The 19,954-nt window shown below is 42.4% G+C and overlaps 2 protein-coding genes across 3 annotated transcripts in view; one reads left to right on the top strand and one right to left on the bottom strand.

Annotated features, from left to right (window-relative positions):
• The window catches only part of myo1ca (myosin Ic, paralog a), a 21,435-nt gene extending 10,160 nt beyond the window's left edge, over window positions 1-11,275 (top strand). For both annotated transcript variants that reach the window (XM_062988347.1, XM_062988346.1), the window contains exons 5-32: window positions 211-291; window positions 362-544; window positions 654-752; window positions 864-977; window positions 2,352-2,423; window positions 2,671-2,790; window positions 3,540-3,622; window positions 3,785-3,890; window positions 4,174-4,254; window positions 4,339-4,430; window positions 4,560-4,654; window positions 5,025-5,071; window positions 5,164-5,244; window positions 5,394-5,499; window positions 5,613-5,730; window positions 5,830-5,943; window positions 6,171-6,247; window positions 6,400-6,468; window positions 6,742-6,826; window positions 6,939-7,098; window positions 8,429-8,512; window positions 8,684-8,777; window positions 9,253-9,311; window positions 9,728-9,863; window positions 10,120-10,190; window positions 10,264-10,361; window positions 10,437-10,536; window positions 10,789-11,275. In XM_062988347.1, coding sequence (XP_062844417.1) covers window positions 211-291; window positions 362-544; window positions 654-752; window positions 864-977; window positions 2,352-2,423; window positions 2,671-2,790; window positions 3,540-3,622; window positions 3,785-3,890; window positions 4,174-4,254; window positions 4,339-4,430; window positions 4,560-4,654; window positions 5,025-5,071; window positions 5,164-5,244; window positions 5,394-5,499; window positions 5,613-5,730; window positions 5,830-5,943; window positions 6,171-6,247; window positions 6,400-6,468; window positions 6,742-6,826; window positions 6,939-7,098; window positions 8,429-8,512; window positions 8,684-8,777; window positions 9,253-9,311; window positions 9,728-9,863; window positions 10,120-10,190; window positions 10,264-10,361; window positions 10,437-10,536; window positions 10,789-10,818 — 2,655 coding nt within the window. In that variant the 3' untranslated portion in view covers window positions 10,819-11,275. The remainder of the gene's footprint in view (window positions 1-210; window positions 292-361; window positions 545-653; window positions 753-863; window positions 978-2,351; window positions 2,424-2,670; window positions 2,791-3,539; window positions 3,623-3,784; window positions 3,891-4,173; window positions 4,255-4,338; window positions 4,431-4,559; window positions 4,655-5,024; window positions 5,072-5,163; window positions 5,245-5,393; window positions 5,500-5,612; window positions 5,731-5,829; window positions 5,944-6,170; window positions 6,248-6,399; window positions 6,469-6,741; window positions 6,827-6,938; window positions 7,099-8,428; window positions 8,513-8,683; window positions 8,778-9,252; window positions 9,312-9,727; window positions 9,864-10,119; window positions 10,191-10,263; window positions 10,362-10,436; window positions 10,537-10,788) is intronic.
• A 3,372-nt stretch (window positions 11,276-14,647) lies between these two features.
• LOC134303691 (uncharacterized) lies at window positions 14,648-18,844 on the bottom strand. Its single transcript, XM_062989165.1, has 5 exons — window positions 18,806-18,844; window positions 17,250-17,405; window positions 16,414-16,515; window positions 16,157-16,324; window positions 14,648-15,088 (listed from the first exon to the last, which is right to left on the bottom strand). Exons 1-5 carry the CDS (start codon window positions 18,842-18,844, stop codon window positions 14,648-14,650), a joined length of 906 nt encoding a protein of 301 aa, XP_062845235.1.
• Window positions 18,845-19,954: the final 1,110 nt, after the last annotated feature.

Raw genomic sequence — 19,954 nt, 5'->3', positions numbered from 1 at the left:
CACACACATCCTTGAACCATTGCTCTATATAACTGATTTATTCCATCTGTAAGATTAAAGGGGTGTCCCGATACTTTTGTTCATGTAATGTACATACAGGTCAAAGGTTTACATACACAGATTCCCTGAGCCCAGACGATGTGAAGCTGGCTGGACTGTGGACAGTGATCTGTGTATATTCTGATCCCCTTTTGTTCTCTTTTCCCGCAGGCGTTTGGGAACGCTAAAACTCTGCGGAACGATAACTCCAGTCGCTTCGGGAAGTACATGGACGTGCAGTTTGACTATAAGGTTCGATTCATATAATTCATACACGGTTTTGTGGCCACGCCCCGGGTTCTGACCCCTCTCTGCCCTTCAGGGAGCCCCGATCGGCGGCCACATCCTGAACTACCTGCTGGAAAAATCCCGGGTGGTGCACCAGAACCACGGAGAGAGGAACTTCCACATCTTCTACCAGATGCTGGAGTCCGGCGACACCTCACTGCTGAAGAGGCTAGGACTGGACTCGGCCAACCCGCAGCACTACCGCTACCTGGTCAAGGTGTGTGTGTGTGTGTGAGTGTGTGTGTGTGTGTGAGTGTGTGTGTGAGGTAGGAGTGGGTGGGTCAACTGTGACTCGTTTTAAATTATGAATTGATGCCCATCATCAGGGTAGCTGCCCACGTGTGAGCTCCATCAACGACAAGAACAGCTGGAAAACCATGAGCCACGCCCTCACCGTCATCGGCTTCAGCGTGGAGGAGGTGGACGTAAGACGAACACACACACACACACACACACACACACACACAGAAAACACACGCCGGTACGACAGTACACACACGTCTGACTGTGTTATTGGTTTTTGGCTGCTGCTGCAGGAGCTGCTGAAGGTGGTCGCTAGTGTTCTGCATCTGGGAAACACTCTGTTCGGAGAGGACGAGGACGGACAAACACACGTGACCACAGGGACTCAGCTCACGTATCTCGCCGAGGTGAGGCACAGAAGCGTCAGATATCTGAAATATCTCAAACGATTCAGATGAATCAAACCTTAAACGAATCTGAAAATCTGATTCAGGTGAATCAAATCTCAAATGAGTCTGAAAATCTGATTCAGGCGAATCAAATCTCAAATGAGTCTAAAAATCTGATTCAGACGAATCAAATCTCAAATGAATTTGAAAGTCGGATCCAGGCGAATCAAATCTTAAATGAATCTAAAAAACTGGTTCAGATTAATCAAATCACAAACTACTCTGAAAATCTGATTCAAGTGAATTATATCTCAAACGATTCTGAACATCTGATTCAGACAAATCACAAACAAATCAGAAATTCTGATTCAGACGAATCAAATCTCAAATGAGTCTAAAAATCTGATTCAGACGAATCAAATCTCAAATGAATTTGAAAGTCGGATCCAGGCGAATCAAATCTCAAATGAATCTAAAAAACTGGTTCAGATTAATCAAATCACAAACTAATCTGAAAATCTGATTCAGACGAATCAAATCTCAAACTAATCTGAACATCTGATTCAGACTAATCGAATCTCAAACGAGTCTAAAAATCTGATTCAGACGAATCAAAAGTCTAACAAATCTGACAATCTGAGTCAAGTGAATCAAATCTCAAACGAATCTGAAAATCTGATTCAGACGAATCAAACGTCTCTCAGCTTGATCATTACTGATACACTATATGGCAGAAAGTATTGGGACGCCCCTTTTAATTTTTTAATTCACAGCAGTGGCCAACAGGTGTAATAAATCAGTTATATAAAGGAGATTCTATGCTTCCAACTTTGCAGCAACAGTTTAGCAGTTTAGGGAAGGCCCTTTCCGGTTCTAGCATGACTGTGCCCCTGTGCATAAAGCAAATTATATAAAGACGTGAAAAAAGCTCGAATTAAAAAGCCTAGAAACTCCAGTGTCCTGCACAGTGTCCTGACCTCAGCCCCACTCAACAGCTCTGGAATGAACCGGAACACCATCTGAGACTTTCTTGATGAATAGAAGGTTTTAGAAGGTTTTAGCTTGTGTCTGTGCAGCATTATGGAACCTATATTAGTGTGCAGAACGTGTAGCGATAAGGTGTTTCAGTCAGTAGTGGAACCTGCCTCAGCGGAGTGAAGGCGTGTCCCTGATTTAAAGCGCTGCTCGTTTGCCCGGGGTGATTTATTTCCTGAATCAGATTGGACTCGTGCCTCGTACCTTCAGGTCAGAGCATAAATGAATTTTCTCTGCTTTGATCCAGCGTTTACTGCAGTGCTGATGCAGCAGGTTGCATCACGCAGAGGTTCATAACACAGCGCTGGAGAACCTGCGTTTATTTAATACATCATCACATCTGTGTTGTTTTGTCAGCTGCTGGGGGTGAAGGGATCGACCCTGAGTGAAGCTCTGACGCACAAGAAGATTGTCGCCAAAGACGAAGAGGTAACACGCACCAAACAGTCAAAAGTATCTGGACACCACTTCTAACTAGGATGGATGAAATGACTGAAAACCAGTTGTTTGACTAAACCTGCACAAATTCCCACACCCTCCCTTTCCCAAATAAGTAAAGGGAGGAGTTTTTTGGAATGAGGTGTCCATATACTTTTAGACACATAGACATGATGTTTTAGTTATAGACAGTAAATCTGTACGCTGTATTTTGTGTCTCCGTCTGTGTGGTTTGCAGATGATCGGACCGCTGACCCTCGAGCAGGCTCTCTCAGCACGCGATGCCCTGGCCAAAGCCATATATGGGCGCACCTTTACCTGGCTCGTCCAGAAGATCAACCAATCGCTGGCCTTCCCGGTCTGACAGCCCCTCCCACTCTTAAAAAATCATACGCATGAGGTTAAAGGTTTACGTACAGCTGGAATGGACACATGGCATGTGGTGGCAGTCGGGATTAGTAATAAGTTCCGTCTTCGTCCAAAACTCCAATTAATTTTACGTTTCACTTTCTGCTGAAGTCTCATAAATGCTTGTCAGTTTTTTTTTCCTGATTAGCAGATATAAATAAATGTGACAGTGGTAGCCTAGTGGGTAGAGCCTTGGGCTATCAGTCAGATTCAAATCTGGTATAAATCCAAGCTCTGTTGGACCCTCGAGCAAGGCCCTTAACCCTGTCTGCTCCAGGGGCGTCATACAACGACAAAGCAGATATTAGATTTTTAGGAATCGCAAGTCGAGCTGTTTATAATCAGCTTAAATCTGTTCAAGCAATCATCCTTAAGTACAGAGTATCTGGACAGTGGTCACTTTGCTCTGTTTGGGTCAGAAAACCTAAAGTGTTGCCTTATCTTAAAAAAAAAATGTCCTGATGGTTAGTTTGATTCGTAGATTTGCTATAGACCGGCTGGATAGACCACAGACATGATTGGCTCTGTCATTAAAATCCGACTGCCTTGTTTTACTGTTCATGTCCCATCCGCTGGTACGTAAACGCTCTTTAACAGATTTTGTTTTTGCCTGTGTCGCCCTCTAGTGGAGAAAACTGCAGCACATTATTGCTCTGTCCTGCCTTTATAATTATTATAAATTTTTTACTGTGTTTACAGGATGAAGTGTACTACACCAGCAAGTGCTCCTCAGTCATCGGCCTGCTGGACATCTACGGCTTTGAAGTCTTTCAGCACAACAGGTCTGACCACGTCTCTGACCTTCACTGATCTCACTCTTTTTGTATTGAAGTCTCAAAATTAGGGTGCATTAGCCAATTAAAATTGACTCTGACTCTTACTTGAATGAGATTTTGTGGAAGTTTTGTGTTTACTGCACTCTTCTGTGTCCTCTCGCGCCGTAGCTTTGAACAGTTCTGCATTAATTACTGCAACGAGAAGCTGCAGCAGCTCTTCATCGAACTGACGCTGAAGAGCGAGCAGGAGGAGTACGAGTCTGAAGGCATCGGGGTGTGTATCTGTGTGTGTCTCAACCGCCATCTCAATTTTATGACCTTTAACTTGGCATGGAAGTCTGGGGTACCTTCATGAAGTCGGTACCTGACCTCAGTAATAGTTGGTCTTGGTCTTGTCCTGACTCAGTAATAGTTGGTCTTGGTCTTGTCCTGACTCAGTAATAGTTGGTCTTGACTTGGTTTGAGACTTTAGGCTTGACTTATATGCGAGGGAACAGGAGTTTTGGACATGAGGGGGATCACTTTTGTCCTGACAGTGTTGTTCTTTTTGTGGACAGTGGGAGACGGTGGAATACTTCAACAACAAAATCATCTGTGAATTGGTGGAGGAGAAGTTCAAAGGCATCATCGCCATCCTGGTAAGTTTTGGTTTCTCTCAGTGCAAGTTCACATCAATACCGGATGAACCTGCGGACTGAATCGTTGATCTGAATCAAAATCAGGACGAGGAGTGTTTGAGGCCCGGCGATGCCAGTGACATCACCTTCCTGGAGAAGATGGAGGACAGACTGGGGGGACACCCTCATTTTATCAGGTAGGTACACGCATGGACTTGTACATGAACCAAGATGTTGGGTTGTATAATAAGGGGCGTCCACATACTTTCGGCCAAGTGCTGTGTTTGTAATGGTTATTGCTTCTAACTGAATTTGATGTGTTACAGTCACAAGCTCGCTAACGGTAAAATCCGCAAAGCTGTAGGACGGGAGGAGTTCAGACTGCTGCACTACGCAGGCGAGGTCAACTACAACGTGAATGGTAAGATTCATCCATCCATCCATCCACCCATACATCCATCCACCCATCCATCCATCCATCCACCCACCCACCCATCCATCCATCCATCCATCTATCCATCCAACTACCCATCCATCCATCCATCCATTCATCCACCCATCCAACCATCTATCCATCCACCCACTCATCCATCCATCCATCCACCCATCCAACCATCTATCCATCCACCCACTCATCCATCCATCCATCCACCCATCTATCCATCTACCCATCCATCCATTCCTCCATCCATCCACCCATCTATCCATCCATCCATCCATCCATCCATCTCTATTGCTCCATTAGAACATTGTTACACGTCTCATCTCTTTTCTGCTCATCTTCCTTACAGGATTCCTGGACAAAAATAACGACCTTCTCTACCGAAACTTAAAAGCGGTAATAATGTGTGTGTGTTTGTGTGTGTGTTGTTTTTTTCATCTATAATGAATTGCTGTACGTTTATTTCCATCCTCTTCGATGTGTCACAGGTGATGTGCCAGTCAAACAATCAGATAGTGAAGGAGTGTTTTCATCTAGACGAACTGACAGACCAGAGGAGACCTGAGACGGTGAGACACCAACATACAAACTCTCACCATCCATCCATCCATCCATCCATCCACCCATCATCCAGCCCCAAAATGATACATAAACTCACATGCTCCTGAATCTGTCTGCTTGATCTCCACCCTCTCTGAACCCTGTTTTGTGGCTACAGGCTGCGACCCAGTTCAAGCTGAGCCTGACCAAGCTCATGGAGATCCTGATGTCCAAGGAGCCGTCGTACATCCGCTGCATCAAACCCAACGACTTCAAACAGCCAGGTGTGGACACGCATACGATATAATTTTTAAATATATATATCTATTGATTGGTCTTACTTAAAACAGCCCCCTAGTTTTTGGGTGTTAGCTTGTGTGTGTGTGTGTGTGTGTAGAAAAGTTTGAGGAGGTGCTGGTCAGACACCAGGTGAAGTACCTGGGCTTGATGGAGAATCTGAGAGTGAGAAGAGCGGGATTTGCGTACAGAAGAAGCTTTGAGGCTTTTCTTCAAAGGTAACACACACAGACACACACACACACACACACTCCTTGTATAACTGTGTATCAGTGTACAGAATAACATATTATTTATTCCCTTGTGTGTGAGTTTAGGTATAAACCTTTGTGTCCAGACACTTGGCCGAACTGGCAGGGGAGCCTATCAGAAGGCGTCTACACACTAGTGAAACACCTGGATTACAAACCAGAGGAGTATAAACTGGGCAGGTGAGTGTGAGTGTGTGTGGCACAACGATTGGCTGGTCTGAGGGAGGGAAGGTCGTAGGGTTTCCTTATAAGTGCTGCAGTTATGCCCTCTGCTGGCTGATCGATGGTCAGAATCAGAAGAGGTCTGAATCAGAAGAGGTGAAATATGATCGGGAAATTGGATACGACTAAACTGGATTAAATTAGATTAAAAGACATTAAAACCTATTTTTTGTCTTTCTGATCAGGTCAAAAATCTTCATTCGCTTTCCAAAAACCCTCTTCCGCACTGAGGACGCTCTGGAGCTGAAGAGGCCGACAATCTGTGAGTACAAGTGGAGATGAGGAGCATTAAAAATAATATATATATAATATAATAATAATAGCAGTAGTAATAATAATAGTAATAATTATATTATAACAATACTTTTGTTCTGAGAAAATAGAAATGAAACATGAAATGGTTTTTATGTGCAGCAATCATACTGCAGAAGTGTTGGAGAGGCTACCGGGAACGATCCAAATACCAGCGCATCCGACGTGCAGGTGAGTGACCAATCAGGAAGCAGACGGTTTAATTGGTTCGTTACTTAGGCTTAGACTTACAAAAATAGTTTCACAGCAGACGTCCACTCCTGATTGAAGAGAGTCGTTACTAACACACACCCCCGCTGACAATTTTGCATTACCGACTGCTTCTTTTCATCTGCACCATGCTGGACAAGAAAGCCTCAGTTAATGTTCCGGTTCATTTTAGGATTCTTGTATTAGCGTGACGTCTCTGCGTTTGTGCATTACTTGGTTTCTGTCTCCTCACAGTGATCACGATTCAGTCCTGGTGGAGAGGGGTGAAAGGGCAGAGGAGAGCCAGGCGCCGCAGACAAGCCGCAAACACCATTCGAGCGTGAGTATTTGTTAAAAGGCGGATATCACGGTCAGCTGAAGGTCAGAATCAATAAAAAATATATTTTATTATCTACTGAATCTCTTTTTTTTTCTTTCTTTCTATTTGCTAGGTTTATCAGAGGCTTCATTTTGAGGCATGAGTCTCGCTGCCCAGAGAACGAGTTCTTCCTGGATCATGTGCGCTTCTCGTACTTGATGACCATCAAGCGAAACCTGCCGAGAAGCGTTCTGGACAGGAACTGGCCCATACCGCCACCGTCTCTGGAAGAGGTGCGATAAGAAATAGAACGCCTTTATTTGTCATATAAATATACATGCATACAGTACAATGTAATGTGATGCTATGCTTTTTCCACAAATCTCAGCTTGTTTGGAAGCTGGAGTCAGAGCGCAGGGGGCCTTGCTCAAGGGCCCAACAGTGGCTGCATAGCAGAGCCTGGATTTGAACTGACAATCTATTGATTGATAGCCCAAAGCTCTACTCACTAGGCTACTACCACTGTCCCAAAACTTTACACACAGTATTGAAACTCAGTAATTTTGATTGATGCTATTTGAGATTTGGATTGGTTCTGATTCTGTGGTCAGATCAGACAAAAACTGAGCTTTTTGGCAACAAACACTCAAGCTGAAAACTCTAAAACTCTGTGGTTAAGTACGGTGGACGATCTCAGTTATCTCATCTACAGTATAACCATCTATCGTTATTAACATCAGCTTAGGGATGAATTGGAACATTATTTGAGACTTTCTTGACGCACATTAGCACCCAGCCTTACAAATACTGTCATATTTTGACTGAATGGGCACAAATTCCCACACTTAGACATAATTAAGTCTTGTGAGAAGCCTTCTCAGAAGAGCGGTTGTTGTTCTAGCTAAATGATCACACAGGGCTTTTTGAACTAGGGTTTACGGTCTGGTGTCTGAATACTTTTAGCCATATAGCACATGTATATATGCGAGCTGTCTTTACTGATCACATTTATTAAATTTTCCATGAAATTTAATCTAATTAAAAAATTGAACCACATAAACAGTTTAGCCACAACATGCTAATAACAGCGGCATCGGGGTGCGTTCAAGAGACCTGCGATTTACCATTAAAAGTGTTAAACCATTTATTAATCGGATTTTTTTTTTTAACTGCTTGAAGTGTTTGAACTCTGGGTGTCGCTATCGCATAAAACGAATCTAAAACGCTCCCCTATCTTAAAACATTAACGTTCCCAAGTTTTTGGATAAACGTGGGGTCTCAAAAGTAACGAAAACTAGACAGAGAATGCATAAGATTTCAGGCGCGCTGGAAAAATGAATATTTTTACACTTAGTTCAGAGGGAAGTGGGTATGTTTAATTTAAATAAGTATTACAGTGCTCATGGTCGGGTATTTATTAAGATTTTCTAAGCAATTTAATGTAACTATGAGCCAAACCACAAGAACAGTTGCACTACGGGGGACATTCAGGACACCTGTGATTTACAGTTTCTTACAATGGAAATTTTGAAGCCCTCAATGAGCGCCAGTTTCACACTCGAACACTCAAGCCGAGCTTTTCATTTCTTCTTTCTTCTCAAGCCGTGTGTGTGCTTTCCGCAGGCCTCCGTGTATCTGCACCGCCTGTGCATGCGCAACATGGTGAACGACTACTGCAGGAAAATCCAGGCCGAGTGGAAGAACCAGGTGAACCACAACAACAACAACAACATATAAATCCACGAGTGAAACGGGAAGCTGAGTAAAACACAACCACATTCCTCAAAAACTACAGACGCATCGAAAAAACTCACACACACACACACACTGGCGGAAACCCCACACGGATTCTCATGCTTTCTCTTCCTGTCCGTGCAGCTGGAGCAGAAGGTTGTGGCCAGCGGCATCTTCAGGGGTCAGAAGGACAACTACCCTCAAAGTGTGTCTAAGCTGTTTGTAGGCACCAGACTGGGTAGGGTTCAAACACACTCACACACAACATTGTACTGAACTGACTTCCTTCATTCAGTCCCCAAAAATCATAACTCTGGTGGTGCAGCGCTACTTCTGAAATTTGGGAATCCAAGGGTTTGAATCTCAGTGGTGCTATCAGCCAGTTGAGCGTCTGCATGGCCATGGTTGGCTGACATCTGATATGGGGTGGCCAAACACCTTAGCCACTGGGAGGCACCAGCTTTGCGTTGTCACTGACGCTTAATTGTAGCTTCTTTGTAGATAATAAAAGGGCGTGGCGTCTTATTACCATTTCAGCCTCCACACCCACGGGGTTTTAGTGTTTTTTGGCTACCTGGTTCTGACCATGTAGAAAATATTCTAGAGCCTCCAGACTTAACCTGCTAAATTATTTACATTTGTACTATAAATTGTCGTCTGTATGAGCACTCTATATGTTTAACGTTGGTAAAACCTTGGCGCTGTCTGTACAGAGAATGAAGAGATCAACCTGAAAGTGCACCAGACACTCGGAAGCGAAAACAAGGTGAAGGTAAGAGTGAATTTGAACTCCCTGAATAAAACTGTGTGAAATTAAATGATTAACACATCATCAATGACATCAATGTTTCAGATTTTATTAGATGCCTTAATGATGTGCTTTTCTTGCAATCGAGTCAATTCCATTGGCACCGGAGCACTAGGGGGCGCCATTCTGTTCTGTTCATTGAGGAGAGGGTGGGATTATATTATATATATTATATCTATCTAATAAAAAAAAACAATAATTTGTTGATCTATCAATCTTATGTCCGTACTGATGCCCAGGTTCTTGTAATGGAATGTTCAGCAAGCTCATGTGTCATGGTCAGGTGTCCACATACTTTTGACCAGTATAGTGTACAGTGTAGGTCAGTGTCAGTGTGGTGTTTGACTCTAATCCTAAGAAAATGTTCCTTTTTTTGTTAGTATGGCGTGTCGGTCATCAAATACGACCGGCGTGGTTTCCGTGCTCGGCCGCGACAGCTGCTGATGACCGGCTCTTCGGTCATCATCGTTCAGGAGTCCAAAATCAAGCAGCGCATCGACTACAACTCACTGCTGGGTAAGAACGGTCACTACAGTTAACCTTTATCCATCCAGTAAAAAAACAATTACGCCCATATACAGAAATCCTAATAAATGATCTAAACACATAAACTATAAACAGCTACAGGGAGGACACACGTCTGTAGATGTCATTGCTAGGTGCGCTTGTCAGTGCAGGTCCCAAGCTTGGATGAAAATAGGAGGGTTGCTAAGGTGATCCCTAAGCACACTAGCAGCCGAAAACAACACACTGTCTGTCTGTCTGTCTGTAGGCGTCTCTGTGAGTTCCCTGAGCGACGGATTCTTCATCCTGCACGTCCCCACGACCGACAGTAAGAAGAAGGTAAGAGGCGCCACGCTCACGTTTAGTGGTGTAAATCTGGTCGGCTTGTGAACGTCACGCTCTCTGCGTTTAGGGCGACCTGGTGCTGCAGTGCAACCACGTGATCGAGGCCGTCACTAAACTCGCCATGATGGCAGACAAGATACACATCGTCAACGTCAGCCAGGACAGGTAGGTGTGTGTGTGTGTTTGGAAGTGGCTTAGGAACTTAAGGTCGACATTTTTTAATGTGTTTGTTTTAATCAGTATTAAGTTCGCGATCGCTCGTGGTAAAGAGGGTGCGATCGACTTTACTTCTGGGGCGGAGCTGAGAGTCGTCAAAGGCAAAAACGGACACCTGATTGTGGTGAGACACGCACACACACACACACACACACACACACACACACACAAAAGCATCTGCATGATGTGATGCTATCACCACCATATTTTACAGCTGGGATGCTGTTTCCCAGCTGTATAGATGAAATAGTGATGAAGTAGATGACAGGGTGTATTTATTCCTGTCTACTTTAAAAGAATTATGATTATTTTGTGATATATTTAGAAATAACAGCTTGAGGTTCGATAATCTGTTTTGTGTTGTGTTTTGTTCCAGACGGCACCATTAACCAACAACAGCGTGTGATCACCCGTCAACCAGCTCGCCACAGGGCTAGATCGCTCACCACGGACCGTCGTTTTTACTGAGGAACGATCCACTCCAGCCAATCACCACGCGGCTCTATGTGTTTGTGACCGTTTCTGATCGTGCGCCACTAACACTTCATATTTTTTATCAATTTTTATCTGTTTACAGGTTTATCACATCACCAGACTAACCAAACGTACACAGAGATGTATTTCACGTAACATTTTGGACTTTTAATCACGTCACGTCACGTCGATGAGCTTGCTATCATGAGTTTGAATAGTTCTGTAGGAACCTTTACACACTTCGTTTGAACAGACAGTGAGAATATAAGATTCGCTTTATGTTTTAAACCTCGTTTTATTTCCGGCGTGTTTTTAATTCACCACGAAGCATCGATCACGTTGTATGTTTGTCTGATGCAGTAAATCACTGAGCACTTCATGAAAACCCACTTACTGTGTTCTGTTTTTAATTCTGCTCATCCTGAATGATTTAAAAACGCCTCATGATAGCTAGCACGATACTAGCTGTGAAGTGTGGTGGAGGAGGTCTAAGGAAGCATTGACATGATTACTGCCGACCTTTTCAAGGCTCCTCCAATGAGACGAACTGCTTAATCCGATGTAGTAAAGCGACTCAAGCTGTACGAACAAAGTTTAACGTGACTTATTGTATTAAAACAGTTGATTAGTGGAGGAACTTATGAGCAGTAATAATGAAGAGAAGTTTAGTGCTCCTGTCTCCTTCTTTTACTACATTAAACCACGTTAAGCTTTATTTTGAACCAGAAGCGTTTTAGACTCTGGGAGAAGCTGATTCTGATTCTCACAGTTTCTCAGAAGCTCGAGCTGTAACACAAGTTTAAAAGTGAAACAGGGAGGAAAATCCAGATAAACACAGATACATGTGGAGCTGTAACCCTGGATCTGCACCTTATTCCACACTAATGCAGATTCGTCTCATATTCACACTCTGATGATGTTTTACCGCTCAAGCCGAGTGCTGAACAAAGCAGAGAATGCATGTGAATGCACCCTTAGTTTTAAGGAACGTGTGTTCCACATTTGACACCGTCCACAGACCCCCCAGCCTGCCTCAGTCATCACCATTTCCATCACATTTCCCATCAGATAAACTCATCCCCTGTTGTTTCTGGAAATTTTCTCCTTCAGACAGGACACGTCTCGTAATCCGGCCCTGTATCACTTTCATTCTGCCTCAGCGTTCACTATCATAACGAATCAAAGTATAATTTTGATAATCCACCTTTTTATATGTGTTTATTGTGAAATAGAAAATTCCTTATGTGACGTGTTTTAACAGGTACTCATACGTCTGCCAAGAGCTTCAATATTCACTTTATAGAGCTGAATTCACTCTCGTTCCTTGTAAAGTCAGAATAGTATTTGTTTTAAATACAAATATTTAGGTTTTCGAACTTAAACACCCAAAATTTACGACTGTTTAATTGAGGACGTTACGCTGTAGAGTCACAGTCAGAAATGCCACAACCACACAGGAAATGCCAACAAGTACTCCGGTACTAGAGCTCTCACAGTGGGGTGAATGAGGGTACTGGAGCTCTTACAATAGGGTGAATGAGGGTACTAGAGCTCTCACAGTAGGGTGAATGGGTGGTACTAGAGCTCTCAGTGTGGGGTAAATGGGGGTACTAGAGCTCTCAGTGTGGGGTAAATGGGGGTACTAGAGCTCTCAGAGTAGGGTGAATGGGTGGTACTAGAGCTCTCAGTGTGGGGTAAATGGGGGTACTAGAGCTCTCACAGTAGGGTGAATGGGTGGTACTAGAGCTCTTTCTGTGGGGGCTTAAAACAGCCTATTAATTCAAACGGTAGCCTCAGAATAAAACCACATAATCCAAGCAATTAAAGGCTAAGGGCCTTGCTTGAGGGCCAAACAGTGGCAAGTTGGCAGCTGAACCAGTGACCGCTGTCCTCATACACGTCCATTACAAGTGTAAACAAATAATCTGGATTCGTATTTAGACTCACACACGACTGTAAATGCACAGAATTTTTATTTGCAAAATTTTTTCCAGTATTTGCATAATAAACGTTATATAAAAATAAAAATATCAAAAATAAAAAACACACAGAAACACGTTTCATTGTAAACGTCGTATTGTTATAAACACTTCACATCAAACACAATTACTGAAACACTCATATTAAATAAATAAATAATAAATATTGTAATAAATAAAAGCCTGAGGGTGGAAAGTACGGGGGAGTAGCTGTACAAAAACCACCGCTGCCGCCGTTCGCCGATTGGCCGTTTCCAGGAGGAAGTTTGGGTTTGTTGGGGAAATACCGAGATGATCTGACGGTACGATTGCAGGAAGTGTGTCGGTTGAACGACCACTCGCTAAAACAAAACGTATTTTACAAAGTGCAACACGGACTTGGTCTCGTTTTTCTTTCATTCACAGTATTTCTTAAATAATATTATTAATATTTCTAAAAATAAGAAACAAAAATCCCTGAACCTGAGGTCTAGACCTACAGAAAAAGCCACGAGTGCGCTCAGATGGACCAGAATGTGGAAGAGCTTTCATGCCGATTGGTGCAGATTTATTTATGTATTTATTTTTAATCATTATTGCTTTGATCTTTTTTTGTATTTAAGCGCATGATCCTTCAGTTTGGTCAGTGCTAATTCCTCCACCGCGTCTCATATTAAAGTGCAAACGCGTTGCTAGGGTTCGAAACCTAAATGCTCAACTAGCAAAGCAAACCGCCTGCGATCCGCAACTTGAATTCAATGTTCACAATGTGCTCAAATACAAGACACAATTGTTTGGATATATCCAATTCCTTCATATGTTTTGACCCCTGCTGCAGGCGTTAGCGCGCCCCCTCTGGAACATGTGGAGTCACCGACCACATTCGTCTACCAACCAGTAAAGGATTTTTACAGGGAGCCACAACATGTCAGGAGGAACACGCTGTGCTCTCTGTACTTCCTCAGCTAGACAGTAGGAGTCGCTGTTGCACTTGTATTTGAGACTTGCAGTCGCAGACCAACATTAATAAATATTTATAAATACTTTTACACATTCATTAATTCGTCTGCTGGACATTTATGTGCTGCTCCCAGAGTTTAAAGATGTAATTTTGCTATTAATTTATGGACTCGGTGCTTTTCTGTAAAAAGGTTGGAGACTAGTAGCCGTTTAGTCTGGACTCAGTCCTTAAACCCTGACAGATATGTGGTTTGCGTTCGGGCAGGTATGAGCGCATCTTAGATTCGTCCTGGACGTTATAGCTGCCTTAGATCAGTCACTAATACTGTAAAAGTGGACAATGGTTTTTTAAATGAAGGACTGACCACAGCTTAAATGCAGTCTACACTATATGGCCAAAAGTATTTAGACACCTGACCAACAGAAGGATTCTTACAAGACTTTAAAGTATGTCTGTGGGAATTTGTGCCAATTCAGTCAAAAGATGATCGCATTTGTATGTTGAGTGATGCTGGGGTCAGGGTTTCTTGCTTTGTGCATTGGGCAGAATAATGCTGGAAGAGGAAAGGGCCTTCCCTAGACTGTTGATGTGAAGTCGTAATGATATAATTTCATAATTAGCAACTGTTGTGGCTGAAACATGTGAATTCGATAATTAGAAGGGGTGTCCCAATACTTTTGTCCATATAGTGTATTATAAATAAATAAATACTACCTGAGGTACGGTTGCTGCATTACAGTGTTTACGCTACTCAGCGTTGTTCTGCCTTTAAAGTGTCAGTTTTTGGGTTTGTTTTGGGTGGGTGGGGGGGGGTGTTGGATAGGGGGTTGGTTCTCGTTTACCTAATTGCGCTTGTATTTAGCCTGCAGCAGTGCGTAATCCCGCACCAGCCTGCTCAGGTAGCGCTCCAGGTCCCGAAGGATGACGTAGCCTTCGAGACGCGACACCCACCTGGACGGACCAGACTCCGTGGCCCTCGCTTTACTCTGCGTGGTTAAAGTAGCCGAGGATAACTTGGCGGGTTTAGCAGGTTCGGCCCGTTCTCCGCTGGAGGTCGAAGTCAGGCCTGAGGTAGAAGGAGTTAAGCTGGAGGATCCGGGACGCGAGGGCTTCACTGCGGTCACAGGTTTGGGGATGTCAGGAGTGGAACCGAGGCTCGAACCACTGGAGCGAGAGGATCTGATCTGGAATGTGGTCGAAGCCCAAGTGCTGGATGAGCCAGACGTGGTCGGTGAGGAAGTGCTGGTCGATTTCGAGGTGGCACCCGTCTTCATAATCGCTAGCTGTGAGGAAAATGAAGATGATCAGCAATGGCTGTAAGTTGTTCGCTTCGTTTCCTATTTGGTCTATTAGGGTCATTTTGATTGGTCAAGGACTCTGGTGATGCAGGAGCCATTCAAATACCGTATACAAACACTAGGGCTAAGAGGGATGGCGTCTTCTTCATCAATTAAACTGCTAGCCAAGCTAGGAGACTCGAGGCTTCATCATTCACTGCCTGTTTGCCTGTTTCACCAGTGCTTATTATTTACATTTCCCAGAAATGGACCCTACGCTGTAAGTATTGCCTGAATGCTCTTGATTTTTGTAAATGTGTGTCTCAGTGTTTATAAGATCTTGGGAAAGTCTTAAAAAAAACCTCCTGATCAGAAGAACCCCAGAAGTTCCCAAGGAATTTCGGTACATTTCGGTGCAGTCTGAAGTTCTGCCCCCTGTTTTGCAATGAAACTGATCTGGTGTGATGCTTACTCATCATTATACTCATCATTAGGAAAGAGTCACACAAGCGAGAGCGAGAGAGGAGACTGAAACTGCTACGGAAAATCATAGATTTTGCTTCTCAGAGAACTTCTGAAAGTTTCCTGCAGGTCCAAATCACAGTGATTTTAAATATAAGAGCAGTTGAAGCCCAGAGGTTAAAGTACTGGACTAGTAATCAATGGTTCAAGCCCCACCACTGCCAGGTTGTCACTGTTGGGCCCTTGAGCAAGGCCCTTAACCCTTAACTGCTTAGACTGTATACGGTCACAGTACTGTCAACCGAAAGTGGACAAAAAACAACATTCCAATTAATCACAAAGGTGTTAAATGGGGTTAAGGTCACGAGGTCTGTTCACAAAACTTGTTCAGCGATGACTTTACAGACTTTATGCTTCATACAGGGGGGCACAGCCATTCTACAAAAGAAAGGGGCCTTCCCTAAACTGTTGCCACAAGTTAACAGAATATAATAAATGTATTAAATATGATTTATTTCATCCACCTGTTTTAGAATTTTCTAGCACCTAAACCTTCTGGCTGTATAGAAATCATTGTATAGAAAGACCGTGCTCATGCCAGTGCGTACGTACCTGGGCGTTCACCTGTCTCATGAGGTCGCGCAGGTCCAGCTGAATTCTCAGCATGCTTTGGCACAGGCGGCCTTGTGTCTTCTCTTGGTTCATCTTCTGAAGCTGAAGCTCCAGGTGCCGCCAGTAAATCTGGAGATCACGAGAGGCGCCGGACAAACGCTGGGCGTCCTGCAGACAGCAAGAAGATTTACACCATGTTCCACAGTATGAGCACAAAGAAACAGGACACACACACACACACACACACACACACACACCTGCATCTGCAGCCAGGTTCGATAGTTCATGGTGGCTGATGGTAGAGATGCCAGTACGAACGTCCGGTGTTCAAAGTGTTGATCAGCGAAATACTCCAGCTTCTGCACGGCAGACAAAACAGAAATTTCACTTTACCCTAAACATTATATATAAGTTATATTTTATTAAGTAAATATTCAGAGAGAGAGAGAGTTTATCAATTTATTAAAATATGTAATAAAAATAATGTAATAAAAATATTAATAATTATATAATTATTACATAATTATAATGATATTCATAATTATAATTATATATTGTACATATTATAATAATACTTGTATTACATTTATTTACATAAATAAATGTTTATTATTAAAACATATATTTTTATACAATGATAGTTATTATTATTATTATTAAATTAATTATTATAAATATATAATATTTACATTAATAATGCCAATAACACTAATAATAATAATGCTTTTACTACATTTATTTTATTATTATTATTTTACTACAAATATTTATTATGAAAATATGTTTTTTTTTATAAATTTATGTAAACCATGTATTAATAATTCTATTATAATTTTAATTATAATATTTATTACCATTAAAAATAAAAAGAATACTATTTTATTTATTACATTAATTTAATAAATATATCTTTTTTAAATCTGTATTATTTTTATAAATGTTTTTTGTTTTATTAAGAAAATCTAATAGGAATGACAGTTTTTAGCACCCTCGCTCTGCACAAAACCCCTTTAAAACCAAATTTGCAATGAAATCCTTTGTCAAGCCCAAGACCCAAAACCCTTCAGATGTTTGTGATTCTTCGGTCACTTACGTATCCCAGAAGGAGCTGGTTTACTCTGGTGCGTAGGGTGCGCGTCAGTTGGAGGGAGTTGGTGAAGGGCCTCCGACGGCTCAGGGGGAAACAGCAAAGGTGATCGAACAGCGCCAGGAAGAGCCACAGGCAGATTGAAGTCCTGCTCCACGCCATCTAACACACACAGTCGCAAAGTATTACATCACAATATTCACCCTGTATCATCTCCATAACGACGAAATCTTATTACGTCACAATATTCACCCTATATCGTCTCCTTAGGGACAAGTTCGTATTACATCACAAAATCCATTCTATATCGTCTCCATAGTGACGAAATCTTATTACATCACAAATTCCATTCTATATCATCTCCAAAGCGACAAAAGCTTATTACATCACAATATTCACCCTATATCGTCTCCGTAGTGACAAATTCGTATTACATCACAATATTCACCCTGTATCATCTCCATAGCAACTAAATCTTATTACATCACAATATCCAAAGATCAAATTTAATAGCAGTAGATGATAGAGAAACCACACAGGATCAATAACACCAGTATCATCAGTAGTTGTATTAGAAGTAGTATATAGTATAATAGTAGTATAATAGTATAATAACAGTATAACAATAGTATAATACATGTATACATTTAATACATCCTAATCACAGCATCGATCAGTAAAGCTCTAGATCATCATCAGACTCACAGCAGCCGTTAACACTCACCTTAGTGTGTGTGTGTGTAGTGAAGTCTACTGGGCTGCTGTATATATATACACACTACCATTGTTTCAGTTTCACGACGTGGGGCTTTTTTTTTACATGCATGAAGAAATCTCACACCTCATGATAAAGAAATAATATTAAAGGGACCTGCAGCGTTTAATGATGCTGATGTTTTTATTTACTGGAGGTGAAAAAACCCACGTCTGTTCAAAACACTTTTTAATCATAAAAATAAGAACTGTTTTCACCTCCCACTCAATCCAGAGAAACTCACTTCCATTCAAAACCAACTGCTTTTGTAATCTTCAAACTCCTTTTTACTGATATTCACCATATGGTCAAAAGTATTTGGGCGCCCCTACTGATCACTGAGTTCAGGTGTGTAGCTGCTCCTGTTGCAATGCTTTTATGCGAAGCATCAATGATGAATTGTTTGCGACGGGCCATTAACATACAAGTAAATACATTTGGTGTGAAGGAATCCCAGTGGCCTGCACAGAACCAGACTGGACAGCACTGGGATGAACTGGACTGTCGATTGCCATCATCAGTGCCTGACCTAACAAATCTCTTTGACTGCAGGAGAACGAAGAGTATGTTCTGTTAGAGCTGCAAATGGTTGGAGGGCTCCGTATTCACTTCCACAGTTTAGAATGGGAAGTACAACCAGCTCGCGGTCAGGCGTCCGCATACTTTTGGCGTCCGGCGCTGTTTTAGTGAACTGTACATACAGAAGCGAGAAACATTTGGTTCAGGTGGAGGTTTATAGTCAGTGAGGAAGTGGCAACCCGCAGGTGGACTGAAGAGATCACACTAGATGATACTGATGCCCGTTTACCTGTTTACTGTCTGTAAGGACTTTTGCATGTTCTCCCATCGTTGGCACGGGTTTCCTCCAGGTACTGCGGTTTCCTTTCGCCTTCCTGAGGGAGGGAATGAAAATGATTGATTGTTGCTTTGGACTGAACTGCTTTCTGCCTGGGGTATATGAACATAACAGCTTTCTCTGTGGTTCGGTACAGTCCCAGAGCCTCAGAAATCGATTGTCCACTTTTTTCACCTTGACAAAGAGACCACTGTTCCATACACACTGTACTTACGGACAGCTGATTTTGCAGATGATCATGTGACCTTAAGATTGTCAAAGCTTCCCAGCTTTTACTGTAATTTGAGGCTTGATGCTTATTATTATGGGTGCAATTAAACTAGCCCTGAGTATGGGCACAGAGAAGTCGAAAATTAAAATAATAAGGACATGTAAGAACCTTCTGAATGACCAAATGAAGATTTTTTTTTTGTCGGTGCATGTGTATTTTTAAATCAGCAGGTTTTGTTATGTGTTGTCACTAAATGATCAAAAGTATGTGGACACCTGACCATGAGCTGGTTAGAAAGTGGACGCCTGCCCCCCTTTTGCATCTATAACAGCCTCCACTGGAACAGCACTTAGATATTGTGAGGTCAGGCATGGACGCTCAATTTTCTAGGTCAAGTCCTATTTCCTTCTGAAATGGCTTGTGGTAGCTTAGCAGTTAAGGTACTGGACTAGAAATCAGAAGCTTGTCGGTTCAAGCCCCATCGTTGCCCCGGAGCAAGGCCTTATCCCTAATTATTGCAATCAGCCAAAATCAAAAACGATTAGAGCGCTCGGTAAATGCAGTAAATAAACTAACATTGAACGAGGAGACTTGGTTCACAGTCAACGTTCTGATTCATCCCAAAGCACCTCAAACGGGTTGAGATCAGGACTCAGCGCACCTCGCTGGTACAATCGTGTCATGCTAATTTGTCATATATATTATTTATATATACAGTCGATTTTATACTCATGTTATCAACAAGTGTGACTGAAAGATCTGAACTCAGAAATTAGGAGGGGATTACGAGTGGCGTCCACAAACTTTTCATCATTTCCTGCATGATACAAACTTAAAAGTTGGCCAGTTTATTATTTTTATTTTATTTATTTATTCATTGCTCGTCATTT

The sequence above is a fragment of the Trichomycterus rosablanca genome, chromosome 26, assembly GCF_030014385.1.
Source record: "Trichomycterus rosablanca isolate fTriRos1 chromosome 26, fTriRos1.hap1, whole genome shotgun sequence".
Lineage (NCBI taxonomy): Eukaryota > Metazoa > Chordata > Actinopteri > Siluriformes > Trichomycteridae > Trichomycterus > Trichomycterus rosablanca.
This window is presented reverse-complemented; position numbering and strand designations above follow the sequence as displayed.

Excerpts from the sequence above, each read along its gene's own strand:
- LOC134303691 (XM_062989165.1), bottom strand. The coding sequence starts at position 18,844 with ATGGGAGAACATGCAAAAGTCCTTACAGACAGTAAACAG. Across the intron at positions 17,406-18,805 it reads TCCTTACAGACAGTAAACAG|ATGGCGTGGAGCAGGACTTC; the intron begins GTAAACGGGCAT and ends TGTGTGTGTTAG. Across the intron at positions 16,325-16,413 it reads GAACCTGGCTGCAGATGCAG|GACGCCCAGCGTTTGTCCGG; the intron begins GTGTGTGTGTGT and ends TGCTGTCTGCAG.